The sequence below is a fragment of the Saccopteryx leptura genome, chromosome 10 (assembly GCF_036850995.1).
Source record: "Saccopteryx leptura isolate mSacLep1 chromosome 10, mSacLep1_pri_phased_curated, whole genome shotgun sequence".
In the NCBI taxonomy this organism is placed as follows: domain Eukaryota; kingdom Metazoa; phylum Chordata; class Mammalia; order Chiroptera; family Emballonuridae; genus Saccopteryx; species Saccopteryx leptura.
The window spans coordinates 60,509,167-60,525,984 of NC_089512.1; the positions used below are offsets into that span (position 1 = coordinate 60,509,167).

The 16,818-nt window shown below is 42.3% G+C and overlaps 1 protein-coding gene across 3 annotated transcripts in view; it reads right to left on the minus strand.

Moving 5' to 3' along the window:
* The window catches only part of ERC2 (ELKS/RAB6-interacting/CAST family member 2), a 1,061,162-nt gene that overhangs the window by 367,232 nt on the left and 677,112 nt on the right, over nucleotides 1-16,818 (minus strand). For all 3 annotated transcript variants that reach the window (XM_066351701.1, XM_066351699.1, XM_066351702.1), the window contains one exon: nucleotides 14,597-14,757. In XM_066351701.1, coding sequence (XP_066207798.1) covers nucleotides 14,597-14,757 — 161 coding nt within the window. The remainder of the gene's footprint in view (nucleotides 1-14,596; nucleotides 14,758-16,818) is intronic.

Sequence of the window (16,818 nt, forward strand, 5' to 3'; positions counted from 1 at the left end):
ACCTTTGCTATGTGACCTTGGTCCAATAATCTCGTTTTTCACCTGTTTCCTCAAATGTAAAATGGGAATGATAACAATACTTTGAGGATTATGAAGATTCACTAAGTTGATGTTTACAAAGCACTTTAAAAGTTTCTCACACATAGAATAGACACTGTAATAGCTTTTCATTATTTCATATCATAATTCCATGATGTCATTGCCTTTCAGTGAGTTCCCGCCCTTCTTAGAATAAATATCAACAAATTGACCATGAACCTCAAGGTCCTGGTGGTGTGGCCAACCCTCCAGCCTCAAACAATCCCTTTGGCCTCTGTAGTCCAGATAAACGGGCCTCCTGTGAGCTAATGGAAGGCATGTTATTCCCTTCTGCCACAGGGTCTTTGCACAGGCAGTTCCCTCCTCCTGAAATATTGTCCCCACCTGACCCCACTCACCAGATCCACGTCTTTACCTAATGAACTTCCACTCACCTGCACATCCTGGCTCCTAGCCATACACCCAGGGCACCCTGCTACTCCCTTCAGGATGCTCTCTTGCTCCTTAAGCCTTTCCTCCTGTGTGCGCTGTCCCAGCTGTAGTTCTGAATTCAGATTTCTAATCCTTTGATCGGATACTCTTTTGTCTGAATAAATGGCTTTAACTTCACAGAATGATTTATTTTATGAGTGAATGAGTTAAGGACTGAACAAATAAGGAGGGCTTAGCTTATACCTTAGTCTAGAGTGCTGCATTAGGGCAGCTGCTACTCAAAGCTGCAATGCCTTTAGCTTTATGGAAACCCCAAAGGCTCTGAGCTTAGCTGAAAGGCTGCTCCACAGCCTGGAGGCAGCTTCCTGGTACCCTACCCAGGGCCCTGAAAATGCTCTTTCCTTCCATTGCAAGCACCTCTTCTTTGTGCAGTCAAACCAGCTTCCCCAAGCCTGAGGATAGGGAGGGATTTTTTTCCTTGTATGCTGCAAGAGCAAGGGGCTGTCTTCACTAATCTTCATCCAGAGACTGAGGCTGTCTCTAGGAACGTTGGCTGCATAGCTTTCTGGGGTCGGTCATTCACGTTGAAGGGTCATTTGGAAGCCAACTGCTTTTAGAAACCACAGGATGGCAGTTTTGTTTTAGTGTTTTGAGTTTAGCATCAAGCAATCTGCTTATTTTTCCAGAATTACTTAATATGGGAAATGTAAACATTTTCTAACAACACTTTCTAAATAATCCTATTAAATGTCAGACATGTGACCATGGCAGCATGGCCTCCCTCACTGTTCTGTCCGGCAGGAGACAGAGTCCAGCGCAGAGGCATCCAGTGGGGAGGTTTCAGTGTGGGGGCTGCAGAAGGCATGCCGGGCAGGGTTAATGAAACAATTAAGACACGTTGAGGCACCTTGAAAGTGGCCACAGTGGGCATTTGCTACTAGAGCTCAGGCCCAATGGACAAAAGGGAACATGAATGAATGTCAGTGCCAGTGGGTGCCATGGATGGGGCACTGCAGCAAAGGAGCTATGATCATGGAGAGAAATCCCTCCCGCCCCAAAGCAAGAAGGGAACAGGGAGGAAATCCTCTAACCTTTTTCTCATCCCAGCCCCCATCTCTGCAGGGCCTCCTATTGGCTCTGGACCCAGCCAGGAGTCAGCCAGCAAGGGAACCCCAGGAATGCAGCAGGGGGGCAGCCTCCAGGACACAGTGCCCCTCCCAGGGAATGGCAGGGGGAGAGGAGAGTGGAGAATAACCCCCGGGCCTGCCCAATCCCACCCTGCCTTAGAGTAAAGCCTCAGCTGACAGGAGTCTTAGAAATGCATTAAAGGGAAAGTTTTCCAAGAAAACTTTGCGACAGAGCCAAGAGGGGAAAGAAGCTCCGAGCTTGAGGAGCATGAGCAAACACACAAACTCCCCTCTCAAAACCGAACAGAAAAGACAGCAACTGCACTTCTCTCATAACTGCAGCTGGCACTGCCGCGGGCACCCTGCACAGCTCCTCCTGGCAGCAGCCCTAGCGAGGAACACCAGGCTCTTGGGGCTGCCCACAGACTCCTGCAGGTTCAAATTCAGATACCAGGGATGTTGGCTTAACCCGAAGATCAAGGCCAACACAGCATTTCAATTTTCACCATTGGTTGGTTCCCAAGTTACGTGACTGGAAAACAAAAGACTTTGGCCATACTTGACTGGCAGCTTGGCTTTGGATTATAGTTCTCAGTGGCTTTGCTGCTGGGGAACTGCGTGGTCTCCCCTTCAACACCTCATTCTCAGGCAGGCCTGCCAGAGCAGCCCTCCTCTGCCCGCAAACACATGAGCATGCACACACACACACACACGCACAAACACACACGCCTTCCCAGGAATCTAGCAAGACTACCAGTCTATTGAGAACATACAGAAAGTGTTTTGAATGCCCCAGGTCATGGATAGGAAAGGTGGAGGAAAGGGAGGAGAGTACAGAAGAAGGTGAGGCAGAGTAGGACAGGAAGAAGAGAGGAGACCAAGAGGAGACGGGGTGAAAAAGAAGAAGATGGGAGAGAACAGGGAAGGGGGGAAGAAGAGGCAGCTAGCAGGAGATAGAGTACAATTTTCATAAGAACTCATTCACTCTTTCTACAAACTTTTATTAAATTTTCTCCAAAAACTAAGAGCATTCAGATCCTTCCCCACGTATGTGTTATGCTTCATCCTCTGACTGTAAGTCTGACTGACTCAGAGAATTCTAGGATGTCCCCTACCAATGAGGATGTAGATCTTGATGTTTACCCTTTCTGTTCTCAGGGCTAAGGTGCCCCTGATCATATCTGGACTGTATTGTGCCTAAGCCAGTGGTTCTCAAAGTGTGCGCCAGAGGGTACAGGTGCGCCCTAGAAGATTTCCAGGTGCGCCCTATGGTATTCCAGAGAAATATGTGCCTGTTGGGGACCAAAAAACCAACACGGTTTTTGGAGTGTATATTATTGGGGGACAGAGGTGTGGGGAATTGGCTGTAAGCTGACAGTCTGCCCAACCTGCCACCTCACTTGCCTGATTAGGTTGCAAAAGGCTGTTAAGCTGTGGTGCTGGATTGTTTACACTACCTTCCATGTTCCCCAGAAAGACTGGAGGCAAGTTTCTTCTATCCTTTGTTTGGTGTAAAGTTAAGATGATATGTATGGTGGGGGTTTTTTGCACTCAACACAGTTAAGAGTAAAAAGAGAGAAATTCTTCAATGCATTGATGAGAAAATGAGAGTTTGCCTTTCAAATATATGCCCAAACATTGAAGAAATCGCTAGGACACATCAGGTTCATGTTTCTCATAAAAACAAGAATGAAAAAACTTAACACATTCACGCTGGGACCTGCCAAATTTACTAAATCTTACTAAGAATGTATCTATATATATAAAAAGATAACTTTTTTGTCTTTTTAAAAATTTTTAACCCCTCTTTTTTATGAATTCTAAACAGCATAACTCAAAAAATGCAATATAAAAATGTTTTTAATGTCAGAATAAATTTAATTTTATTGTATTTATTTCATTTAATTACCATAAAGGCACGCTTTGACTTTATATTTTTTTCTTTAATATTTGACTTAATTATTACAACATATAAGCCTGACCTGTGGTGGCGCAGTGGATAAAGCGTCGACCTGGAAATGCTGAGGTGGCCGGTTCGAAACCCTGGGCTTCCCTGGTCAAGGCACATATGGGAGTTGATGCTTCCAGCTCCTCCCCCCCCCCTCTCTCTGTCTCTCCCTCTCCTCTCTAAAAATGAATAAAAAATAAATAAATTATTATAACATATTTTTCAGAAATTTGTATATAGTGTGCCTACAATTATTTGTAGGATTTTAAATGTGCCCTGACTTCAAAAAGTTTGAGAACCACTGGCCTAAGCAAACAAGATACTACAGGAAGACAAAGAACTGCCCCCCCTCCAAGTAGTGATCTGCCTCAACTCCTGCCCTCCACAGTTCCTGTGGGCAGCTAGCATCTGGGCAACAGCTGTTTCCCATTGATGCCTCTGGCCCCGCTCTGGCATCTGTTTCCCCACCTTTGCAATGTCTTCATTTTTCTTCTCTAACAAACCATTGCAAGAAGTGGTTGCCTAAGGAAAGCTGAGCTCCCAGATGGATGTGGTGAAGGAATGAACAAATGGAAGGGAGAGACAAAGGAGGAGAGAGAGTAAAACTTATAGGGCTGGCTAGAGGACTGGCCAGTTGAGGACTGTCTCGGTGGCATTCCTTTCATTGACAGTTGGGCAAACCAAGGACCAGAGAGAGCCACAGGGTCAGGAATGATGGAATACTGGAGCTGGAAAGGCTTTTTGGTTCTAAGCAGTCGGCGTTAATGGACCAGATCTTTTGAGTTTAGCCAGGACTGAGATCTTATAGGGAGCACAGTCTCCTGGTAATCTTGATCTGAGACCCTGAGACCTGTGCCAATCCCACTGGGGAGCTACCTGGTGAGCCGGTCTGCAGTCCCAAGAAAGTAAGCCATAGTCAAGAGGTCAAAGTCAACTACAAAAAAATGGAAGTTCCCAGGCCACCACGCCCTCAGAATCCAGATCCTGATTGTGGAAAACCCATCCTGTGCAAGTCCTCTCTGAAAATAAGTCAAGTCTCTTTTCTTTCTTCTTTAGTTAAATAAACACAAGGCTTAAAAAAGGGAGGCTAGTGATGATTTTTCAACTCTGGCACTACTGGCATTTGAAACTGGATAATTCGTTGTTGTTTGGGAGGCTGTCCTCTGCTGTGTAAGATGTTTAGCAGCATCCCTGGCCTCTCTCCCTAGATGGTGTAAAGCAAATAGCCACGGCCACCATCACAGCTGCCTGGTCCATGCAGGTTTGCATTGGATTCGGATAGTTGGTAAAGAAACAATGGAGCCAAGAACTGGTGGGCCATTAGCTTTAATCCTAGCTTGTACCTGGTGGGCAAGTAAAAACACACACTGGGCTCCAAAATCCACTCATTCAGTGCTCACAAAGCTACTGACTTATCCGAGTTTCCTAGAATCTAAGGTTTCTAGCTCACCAGCCTTATTCACCTCTGTTCCCCATCTCCTTCTCTCTGCACAAACTGGCTTCTCCTTCAGCACTCCATCATCTTGGCTGCTTCTCCTCTCCTCCACGTGGCCTTTCTATGCTCTCCTCCCTGCTCTCTGCCCTCCTCCTAGAACGCAATCACTCTTCTCTCGGAACAACGTGATCTCTCTTCCTTTTAAAACCTTTTGGCGCAAAAGCCCTCCCCCAACACATATTAACATAATCACGCCCATCCCAAGCAAGGGCAACTAATATCATCACTTGGGAGATGGGCTTTCACGTGAGCAGTGCCATCTTTAACAAAGTGAGCAGAATATATTTTATCTGCCCAACAGATGGCAATGGCACCTCCCTTCCAGTACTGACAACCAAGGATGTCTCCATGCATTGCCATATATGCCTAGGGGGGCAACCCACTACTCCAGGGTGAAAAAATCACAGCTGAGAGGATCATAGACCACTAACATGGTCATCTGAATCCAGAGCCTTGTTTGGGCTGTGAACTCAAGTCCCGAGAGCCCTGCTTCCTGCACCAGGGAATTCTCATTCCAGACTCGAAGTATGACCCTGGCTATCCTGTCTGCCCCTGGGTTTCCCTCTGTGTGATGTAGCTGCCCCAGTCCTTGTCTCCTGGGGATAAACCTAACAGTACCCCCATAGCATTAGAGCAAGTACTTAACGAAATTCCTCAAAGGATGTTGCTCTTGGATTAGAAGAAAGGACCACGACTGTCTCCTGGGTCTTACTGTGTGTTAGGAGGTTGGAAGGCCCTGCATTTCCCTTTCTCTTTTTTAATGGTTGATCTTCCCTATCCCCATGGAGCTGCTGTGAGGGTAGAGATAACATAAAGTATGGTGCTTGGAATTATTTAAGCTTTATGATTCACAGGCATTTAGATTATTTAACTACTGATCATGATTATTTAAGCTGAAAGATTATACTGCTCTAGCTCAGAAAATGTTTGTATTTCCATTAAAAACCACCAGGCCAAGGGCCCTTTTGACTGACATTTTTTACTATTAAAACTATACATACAGTGCATGTTTCTGGCCAGAAGACAGTGTGTCCCCTATTTTGTTTTGAGATAAGGAAGCTGCCTTCAAAGGCCTCCTCCAGGTAACTTTTTCCCTGCCCCTCCCTCCTACCCAGCCTGTTGTCCTGGTCCCCAAGGCAAGTTGGAATAAGCAGCTATCTGTCCACTCCCTTGGACAGCTTAATCAAAACTGGTTGTGCCGTTCCCAGACTTGAAGTTCTTCCAATGACACCCTGAGTTCTTCATGCAGACAGTGCACTCAGTGGTTATGACCACGGACTATCGCATCAAACAGACCTGTATTTAAGTTCAAGGGCCTGAGCTCAGTTTCTGCAACCACACAGTGGGTGACAACACTCACCCTCTTTGCAGGAGGTAGCAACATTACGAGGGTAAAGTGCCAAGCCTCTGTCTGGCAGCTAGTAAATGTTCACTGGTAATATTAATTCCATCAACAACATCTCCAGGCGCTGGACAATATATATGCCTGGGCTAGCTTAATTCTCTAATGGCTTTTCTATCAGATACAGTACATCCCTTAAGGCAGGGAGAGAGAAGGGCTCTGGATTCCACCTGACAGGAAATGTAATCTCTGACTCTGTCATGATTTGTGTACCGCCTCTGCTCGGCTCATACAAACTCTTTATGTCGAAAGAGTTTTGTGAAAAACAAATGCAATGTTCTAAAGCACAGCGAAATTCTATTGTGGTTCTATTAGAGAGGGCAGTGCACTAAACCAAGTAGTCATTTTTGGCTTTGGGAAAAAGTTTCTGATTCAAATAGTGGTCCTTGAGGGAAAGAAAAAAAAGATTCCAACATGTTTCAAATCATTTATTCAGTGGAATTATGAATAGAATTCCATACTGGATGGAACTGTGAAGGTCATCCTGCCACCTCCTCCCCAGAATCAGGAATGTCTATAGCATTCAGAACATGTGACTTTCTTCCCCACTGGATCTGCTGACAAACCTCAGGAGGTGCCTCCAAAGGCTACAGGGTGCCCACTTCGACTAAGTTCTACAAGGCCCTGAAGGAAGGTCTTCCTCTCTTACATTCTAGACCTCAGGGCTAGCACAATCTTCCGAGGCAGCACAGATCAAGTCCTTGTCTTTCCTTACATGTCAGCCTTCTAAGAGGTGATGGAAGCATCTTTCCCCTTCACCTTCTCTATACCTAAGTCCCCTCACTCGTCAGCTCTCTCTCAACCTGTCCACTCACATGACTTGCCCACAGTTTACCAACCCTGCTAGCCAGAAATGAATTCAATATTTAATGAACATGCATGCATTCGAGTAAATGTCTGTTAGCAATACTATTTCTAGGGGTGTAGTTTGCAAACTTGTTTTTAAGTGCTCAGTGAGATATCACATCAGTTAGCACATATATTCTCATACTTTACTTTAGCAAAGACTGCTAGTTGTACCTAACACCCTTTCATCCCTTCTCTTCTATTGAACTGGGTTCCCTGACTGTTAACTGGACATAGAGCCACCCAGCTAAAGGCTGCCTTTCCTGGCTTGTCTTGCAACTAAGTGTGACTTTGTGACTTAAATGATGGCCAGTGAGCTCCTCCCCCCACTCTCATTCCTGCATGTACTTGGAATGTAAGCTCTAGGAATAAAGAGATTTTTATCCTTTCTGTTCACTTAGATTGGTGCCTAAGGCATAGAACAATCCTTGCATGTAATGGATGCTGAACAACTATTTAATGAATGAACTGTTAAATGATTCAGATGTCAATGGATGTACGTGAAACTTAAAGGATGAAGACGTTCCTTTCTCCTTTCCACTGCCTGGAATGTGGATGGGATGGTTGAAGCCAAGGCAAAGCCTCAAGACAGGAGTCTGGGTTCCTGATGATTAAACTGCTACTTGTATGAACTTCTGGAATGGAAGGTTTTCTGTTCTTTGCATTTGAAGCTAATTTGACCACTCTACTATTCCAAAAGTTTTGTGTGTGTGTGTGTGTATGTGTTTTGTAATCAAGTTTTACTTACCCATTAAAAGCTTTGTGTATAGTAAGTCTTTTCTCTCCTACTAAAGGCTCTAAGCCACCAACTTTAGGGTTACAAGAGAAACAAAAATCAGAAGTAACTGCGTTTATGTGACTGCCTGCAGCTCAAACCACAGCCGATGTTGAATGAGCAGTTCTCCATGATGTCCCTTCCCTTTCCCTCTGCACCTGCCCTCCAGCACCACAGCTGACTTAGAACGCTGCAACAAGCTCATCAGAGCTTTTATTCAGTTTACTTTCTGAACTGAGCAAGTGGTACACAGTGACAGACAGACAGACTGGGGCATTCCAGAACACACTGCCATAACATTTAATTTTTTTTAATTTAAAATGTTGAAGTTTTTCAGCCCTGGCCCATTGGCTCAGCGGTACAGCGTTGGCCTGGCATGTGGAAGTCCCATGTTCGATTCCTGACCAGGGCACACAGGAGAAGCACTCATCTGCTTCTCTATCCTTACCCCTCTCCTTTCTCTCTATCTCTCTCTTCCCCTCCCGCAGCCAAGGCTCCATGGGAGCAAAGTTTGCCTGGGTGCTGAGGATGGCTCCATGGCATCCACCTCAGGCGCTAGAATGGCTCAGATTGTAGCAGAGCAACACCCCAGATAGTCAGAGCATCGCCCCCTGGTGGGCATGCCACGTGGATCCTGGTCAGGCGCATGTGGCAGTCTGTCTGCCTGCCCCCCTACCTCCCGGTTTCTCACTTAGGAAAAATACCAAAAAAAAAAGTTGAAGTTTTTCTAAACAAACCATTGGTTAGAGAAAAAACTTCCTTGTACCCAAAAAAGTAACAATAAAATTGTTGAAAGCATAAGGCCAACTGGAATTTGAAGACAGAACCAGTGTATGCTAACTGTACTGGGTTTACCTAACATACATTAACATATAATGCAAGTATATATAGTTTTATTACTTAAAAATAAATTTCCCATATATGTATAATTTCATTCCGTCCCTATAACATCTCTGCAAGTTGCTACAGTATATCCCTTTAGCAACTGAGTTTATCAATTTTAAGTAATGGTTGCCTTCAAAACTCCTCTCCCAGGCTCCATTTATTCTATCTAAATTGCCAAGCACTTAGAATTCCTCCCTAAAGAAATATGATTTGTCTTTTCTCATGTTGGCATAAAGTAAAGAATAAATCGATTATATCATTTTCTGCACCCTGCCTCTCCTTTGAAGGGCACTTACCTAATGAGTGGGTCTCTCAGAAAGATCCTAGATCAAAGAGGCCAACAGGATGATGTTTTGGAATAAGTTGCTGCCTTACCTCACTATAAACTTCTTAAAATAGCTTGTGTATATAAAGGCTTTTGAGGCTATCTGGAGAAGATATCTAAAATGCAACAATACTAAGTAAATTCAGATAAATCTCACAACATCATCAAATAAGTTTTAAATGTAGAGGTCCCCTGAAAATCTTTACATAACATAAACACAAGAAACCGCCAAAAAAATCTAAAATACACACTTTGAATTATGTAACTATTAACCATCTCTCAAAATTCTTATTCATTCACTATTTAATACTAAATGGAACATACCAGTTAGCCTGCCTGTCTGCCTATTAAATTACAATACAGGCTTAAATTGTCCGAACAAAGGAACACAGATTTTTATGTATTGTATCTCAAGGTCTTCAGTTCCTTTTAGCCACAGATATCAAATTCACCTGCCAGAAATTAAATAATTGAGCTTTGGTCACTGGAATGTAAGCTTATCAATCAGCATCAATAAAACCAAACATACAGAATGATGTTCTTAATATTATTTTAATAAAATCCTTTTTAAATAGGAACAAATGTAACTAAGATGAACCGTTATGAAATGTTTTAGCAAGAGGTTTAGATACTTTTTTAAGTAAAAGAATAATCATATATATGAGGGAAAGCAAATATCATGTCCTTCAATGAAAATATATGGTTAGGAACGTTTAGTTTCTTCCCGTATGGGAATAATGACTGGCAGTTAGAATACCAACCAATAAAGATCAATTTGAAGAAAAAGGTGGGGAAATAATCCTACATGAAATACAGACAAAGGATCTCCTTTGTTTTCAGTTTGGAAAAAGTTCTTCAGATTATAAAGGGTACATTGCATTTTCTATGTCCCTCTTTACCCCAAATAACCATGAGAATCCTTACCTTTGGAAACAGCTTTCTAGATGGGATTCCAAACTTCTTTGGTTACACAAGAAGCTTTTTATTCATCTATTAATTTCTTTTCTTACTTATTTGTCCATGCATTTCCTTCATTCATTTTACTAAAATGCAAACCGAATAAGGTCAGGTATTTTTCTGTTTGTTCACCTAGAATAGTATCTGCCACATGGTAGGAGCTCAATAAATATTTATGAGTTTTTGAACTAATTTGTTCTTTTATTCCTCAAACATTGATTCAATGCCTACCACATTACAAGTTGTAGATAGCCAATATTAAAAAGAAATTTCACTGTAAATAAAATAAAACTAACTCATGAAAAACCTTTAAATTAGAGGAATTAAGTAATATTTTCTCACTTTAAATTCAGTCTAAATTTAAACTAAGAAGATAATTCCCTGCCCTGACAAAGAAGAATGACAGGGGAAAATGTAGACTAGTATGGCATAAAAATGATATGTATGGCACAAAACAAAACTCTGGTTAAAAATGAAACAGATGGTTGTGGGTTTAGCTATCAAAAGGCTTAAAGAGGAATCTTTGTAATGATAGAGCAGTGTTGTATCTTGACTGTGATGGGAGTTATATACAAACCTATACATGTGTTGAAATGAATATGGCCAAGTACATACACACCCACTCACACATAATGAGTGCATGTGAAACTGGGTAAATCTGAATTAAAGTTGATGAACTGTTGGACCTGGTGTGCTATTGTGCTATGGCTATGCAGGAGGTTACTATTGAGGGAAACCAGTGATGCGTACAAGAGACCTTTCTCTACTGTTTCTTGTAACTGCATAGCAATTTCTAATTATTGAAAAAAAGCTAACAAAATTACAAGCAGGACACTATCAAAATGTTCATTTTTGAACATTATTAGCAAAACACTGGCAACCAAGATAAATGTCCAATAAAGGAGTGAACCTATATGACAATGGATTGAGTAATTACAAATAATACAATACTATGCTTGTGACATGGAGGATACCCCCATTCAGTTAAACAAAAGAAGCAGGGTTTACAAAACATAAAAGTACAATCTAATTTTGTTTAAAAGCAAAAAGTGTTTGTAAAAGTAGACAACAAAATGCCATCTGTGTCTATCTTAACTTTCCTTCTTCATATTTCTTTTTTTTATAGACACTATCACTCCAACAAATATCTAAAAGGCTTTCTGTCCTCTGGGTGGGGTTCAGATAAATTCTGTGTATCTCTGGAACAAAAACCAAGACAAATGGGAAGATTACACACACAGAAAGCCATTTAGTTCCATACAAGGGTGAATGAGCTACTTGCAAGAGTCATGGAACATGAACCATCACCTTAGGAACCCATGATGACCAATGTGAATGGTGTTCACCAGAACCTGGTGAATTCCTTATTAGTAACTATGTGAATGAGAGTCTGGCTTATGAAGACTAGGATGCTGGACCCAGCTGCTTTCCCATTCAAAAACTGTGCCATTTGATGTTGTAATGAATTTAACAGACACCACCTTTCATTTCAAAAGCCCCCTTTATGTTTCAGGGCACTTTCATATATGCTGATTTATATAAATTTCAGTTTATTACTTTTTTCAAATTTCCCTACAACAAGTCTATAGAGTAGGCAGGGCAAGTAGCAAGTATTATCACCTCCATGTTACTGAAGAGAAAACAGATGCTACCAGACAGTGCTCTCCTGTTGTTGAGATCACATCTTCTAACTCTGGACTTACAGGCCCATCCCTCTTTCCTCTAATATCGCACAGCCTCTCTCTTTCCACCAGGATTGGAAACTGGGTAGACCTGGCTGAAAGTTGCTTGCATGTTGCCTGCCAGTTGAGAGAAAATCAACAATGCCTGGTGCAGAGTGACAGTAAGTACTGACAATGATATACCCATCTGACTGTCCCATATACTTATATTGATTGGGCTAATGTCAAGTAACCAATATGTCAGCTCAGCTTTAAAATCAAGATCAATCGAGCCAGTAGGATGACTTGAATAAGCCAAGGCACTGATAAGCCTAGTTGGTATTCTCAGTCAATACAGTGGCCCTATACCCATGTCCCCACAGTCCCAGGAAGGAGTCCATTAGTGGGGCTTCTGGGCCAGTTAAATAGTGAATGGGGTCCATATTGGGCTTAATGAAGTGGGGCTTTGTTACTTTTACCAAAGGAATTCACAGAGGAATTCTGTATTTATTTTGTAGTGGTGGCAGATTAAGCACTTCAGCAATAATGTGGCAATTCACCAAAGGAGGTCTTAGTTAGGTGCTATCTGAAATCATGAAATTAAGTGGGAAAACATACACATGGAAAAGGTTTATATGTTTTAGAAAAATAAATCCAAATTCTAGATAAATGACACTCTTCACAAAGTATACTAAACAAATGACATATTTTCATTGGCTGATAGTGCCATTTACGCACATACATTATTTTCCATGTGCCAAGCCCTCCTCCGAGTTCCTCGCCCCAGAACCACCTCAGGGAGAGTCATCACAGGAGGACACTGCAGGGTCCGTGATGGCAAGGTCATTTCCCTCAAGTCACCTAGCCACCAAGTAGAAGCAACAGGCTTTCAACCCAGGTCTGATGACTCCCAAACCAGCATGCTTTACCATTAATTTTTCTCTCAAAACATTAAAAGAATGTGCTCTTTTTATAAAAAGAGAGGAATAAAAATTTCCTTAAAATGGCATAATAAATCATTCTAGGGGATAGAGAATTAGCTTGGGAACAGCTGGAGAACAATGAGAGAAACCAGACTTGAACATGGCATTATAACACACAAGGAGGCAGGAGTGGAACAGGTGAGTGGAAAAGAAGAAAAGTTGATGAAATCAATGTACATACCAGTATTGTAAATAGATTATTGATCAAGGTGATAATGTCAAAAATGCTTGAAACACTTTGTTTCTTAGTTACATAAATTCCAGTCTCCATACTCAATTGACTCACTTATTCAACAAACAATGACTGAGCCCCTCCCAAACACCAAGCACTATTCTAGGCAGTATGATTACCTCGTTGACTCAAACTACAGAAGTTCTGAGCTGGGTGGCCTTCGCGCGAGCTTCATAAGAAAATGAGGTAGGAGAAAGAGAGCTGAGGTAGAAGATTTGGGGTTTAATCCTGGCCAGATGGCCTCAAACAGAATTACTTGAAATCTTTCTGAGTCTCAGGTCCCCCACCTCTAAACTGAGGATAAAAATATCTGGCTTTTTTATACCATCTTTTATTAGGAAAAATCTGAGTTTATATGTGAAAGAAAAACTACTTGTTCTTTGGTCTTAGAGAAACTGAGGTAGTAGACTAGGAATAAAAGTTTTGTCCTCATTATTAAATCCTTCAAAATATTTCATTCCATATTTTCCATGATCTAAGCTCTCTGGGTTTAATGCTAACCATGTGTAGGACTCATGGGGTCAGGAAAAGGTCATTCTTCCATACCTAGCCACCAATTTCAAAGTCTATGTTACAAGCATAAGATGCCATAATTATGTTTTCTTCTTGTTGTGAATGGAAGTTGGATTGAAATTATATCTTATTGATTATTTCATTTTAAAACTCATATAAAGAGATGTTGCTTCTTGTCTGCTTCTTTAGAAACAGATCTATAACAACTGATTGTTTCTACAATCTTTGAGAACTTTTCTTTCCTATGTCTTTCCATAACAATATTACTTCATTTTCAAAGCGAAATAAGACCAAGATGGAGTTGGGTGACTCATAGGCCCACAGGAATACCACTGCCCAGCATGAGGCAGGACTTTATTAATTAACTCAAAGGAAAGAAATTGTTCTGGTCTCTCCCCTTACCTACCATTCCCCAGGACCGAGTAGTGCTTGCAGGAGGATTTTCAAGCCTGTTTTTATCACCTCAGCAAATCAGTCCTGCTTTCTAAACAAAGAGGTGCCAACCCTGAGACTCCATGAAAGCCAACACAAGCCAGGCATTGTGCACAAGTGAAAAGAATATAATTAACAAAGTTATAGTCACAATTAGGAAATACCTCCTCCGAAAAGTTTCCACTTAACTCTGAGCAGTGCTCAAATTACCATTGTGCTTAATGAGGCCTCCGTCTCCCGCTAGTTGAGACCTTTGTGACAGACCTACAAATGCCAGCGCCATCCGCAAAACACAGACATACACAATCTAATGTCAGAGGGTTTTTTGTTTGTTTTTGCATAACAGATGTGAAAAATGTGCAAATTGGAATGTGGAAGCTTTAATTAAAAAAACATAAAAAGTGTTGTCCCGGAAAAGACGAGTCAAGTATTAGCTAGATTATTCTTTCTCCAATCTCTTTCTTCATCTTGTTCAGCCTTCCCTTCCCCAAGCCCTAAAGAGAGATGAGAAAGGAAAGACTGGGAAACCAAAGTGGGTACTCACTTCATCTCCAGGATCTCCTCAAGCTGCTTCCTCCTCTCTATCCGGAGGTTGGCCAGGTGCGCCTCCTTTTCAGCCAGGGACTGCTGAGTGGAGGCCAGGCGTGCCTTGGTGGCGTCCAGCTCCTGCCTGGTCTTCTCCAGAGCGTTCATCAGTTCCTCTATCTGAAAGGCACGCGGAAGTGCAGTGTTAGTTCTCCTCCATTCAGGGACGAGGCACTGCTGCTAGCCTGTGCTCTGAAATGGGCACCAGGAACCCGAGCCATCCTGGAACTGGGCATTGTATCTTAAAGTTCATTTTCTTTCCCTTTGTCCCTGGTTAGAAATCAATGTTTCAAACACAGAAATGTCCAAATTCCTCCAAGATTCTCATTCAATGGGAATGTCAAATAAATTTCATAGAAACTATTTGATACATTTATTAGAAGTGGAGGGTGAGTGGCTTGACCCAATTTTAACTGTGTTTGGCAAAAATCTAAGATAGTGCCTCATAGTTGGTGGAAGGCAACATTCAAAATGCACTTTGCCCGGCACAATATACTTTTGTGTGTAGGCCCCAGAGTGTTCTGACAGGAAGTTAATCTACGTGTTTCAGATTTATTCATGTTTTAACCTATCAAAGCCCTGTTTGGCAAAAGTGATTTGATGTCCAAGGGGCCTCAGAAGCCCCCTTTCACCTCACCTCCTAGCCTCACAGTCAGGAAGCAAGATTTGGCCAAAGGTAAACAGAATTCCAGCCGCAAAAGGTTCAAGTTTGGTTTGCCCCTGAAGTTTGAGAGGGTTCTAAACTTGAAATAAATGACATGTAACTTTTATAGGGTGCTAATACACCATAGAAATAAGCCAGACTATCAAATATCCAGGGTTTTCAGCCAGGTCCCAAAAAATTGGACCAAGAAGCCCTGAGGCAAGGACTTATCCTCCCCAAACCACTGGGGGCTTTTAAAATCCAACGCACAACAAAGAGGGCTGGTGTTTACAGTTCTGTTCCAGAGACTTCCGTGGAGCAAGCTGGGGCCATGCCATCCCTTGCACAGATGCAGGCTGCATCCACCCGGCTGATTTAAAACTATGAAAGTTCCAGGAAGTTTCTAGATTCCAAAGCTGATGTTTGGGTTTCTAAGCCACCCCTTTCAGCTAAACTTGGCAGAATGGGACCATCCATCACTGAAGGCAAAGGAACACACTTCAGAATGTGTCAGTGATATGTTAAGTTCCAATTCATAAAGACTTTCTACACAATTTCTGCAGCTTTACATGGAGTTTATTCAGAATAAGCCTTATACTTCACATCCAAGGTAAATTATAGGCTTTTAAGATTCATAAAACCCTCCATTTTGCCTTGATAAAAAGAAGAAACTTGATGACCATGTAATGTAACTCAAAGCCAAAACCAAAAAACAGTTTATAAAGCAAGGAATATAAAAGTTAACCTACTAAAGTCACAGAACCACACCTGTTTTACTGGAGAATATATAGCATTATTCTTCAACTTTACAAATATACAAAAATATGATCACAAACGTAGTTTCTCACACAAGTTCATAGAATATTGTAAATATGACTAGAAGTCCTTCTACAAAGCAATACTTGGTGAGGCTGAAGCAGAGTGTTTATTTTTCCTCCCTTTACCCCCGTTTTTGATATATTCATTAGCAATGTAAAAATATATCAGGAGGGGTCAAAATAGTGGCACAAGACCCTGAACTCACGTCCTCCTACAAATGCATTGAATCTACACCTACAGACAGCAATGCCACCTGAAGAAAAACTGAGGCTAGCCGAATAGCTTCTGCACAGGAAACAACAGAGAACCACACAGTACCTGGTCGGAGAGATGGAGACACGGTATTGTGGGAACCCCACGCCCAACAAAATGACCTGAAGAAGGGGTGCAGCACTGAGCAGCCTCATGCAGACCCACGGGCCCTGGACACAGCACAACAGCAGTCATTTAAAGGTCATGTAGATTAAATGGGAAGGAAATCAATTGTCAAACTATAACATCTGCCATATTTGGGGGGGTGTCTCTCTAAAGTTGGAGGCTCCCAAGAGCACCATTTGTTGTGTTCCCCTGCCTTCTTGAGTGCACAGGCAGGAGGTCAATCATGGAGCTCTGCCAGCTGGCCAAGGCCATCCTAGTGCACCCCAGCTCCACCACTCCACAACTTGCCCTGGGACTCCTTGCAAGTTGCACCTGCTCCAGTCATAGCTCCTGGCCCCACC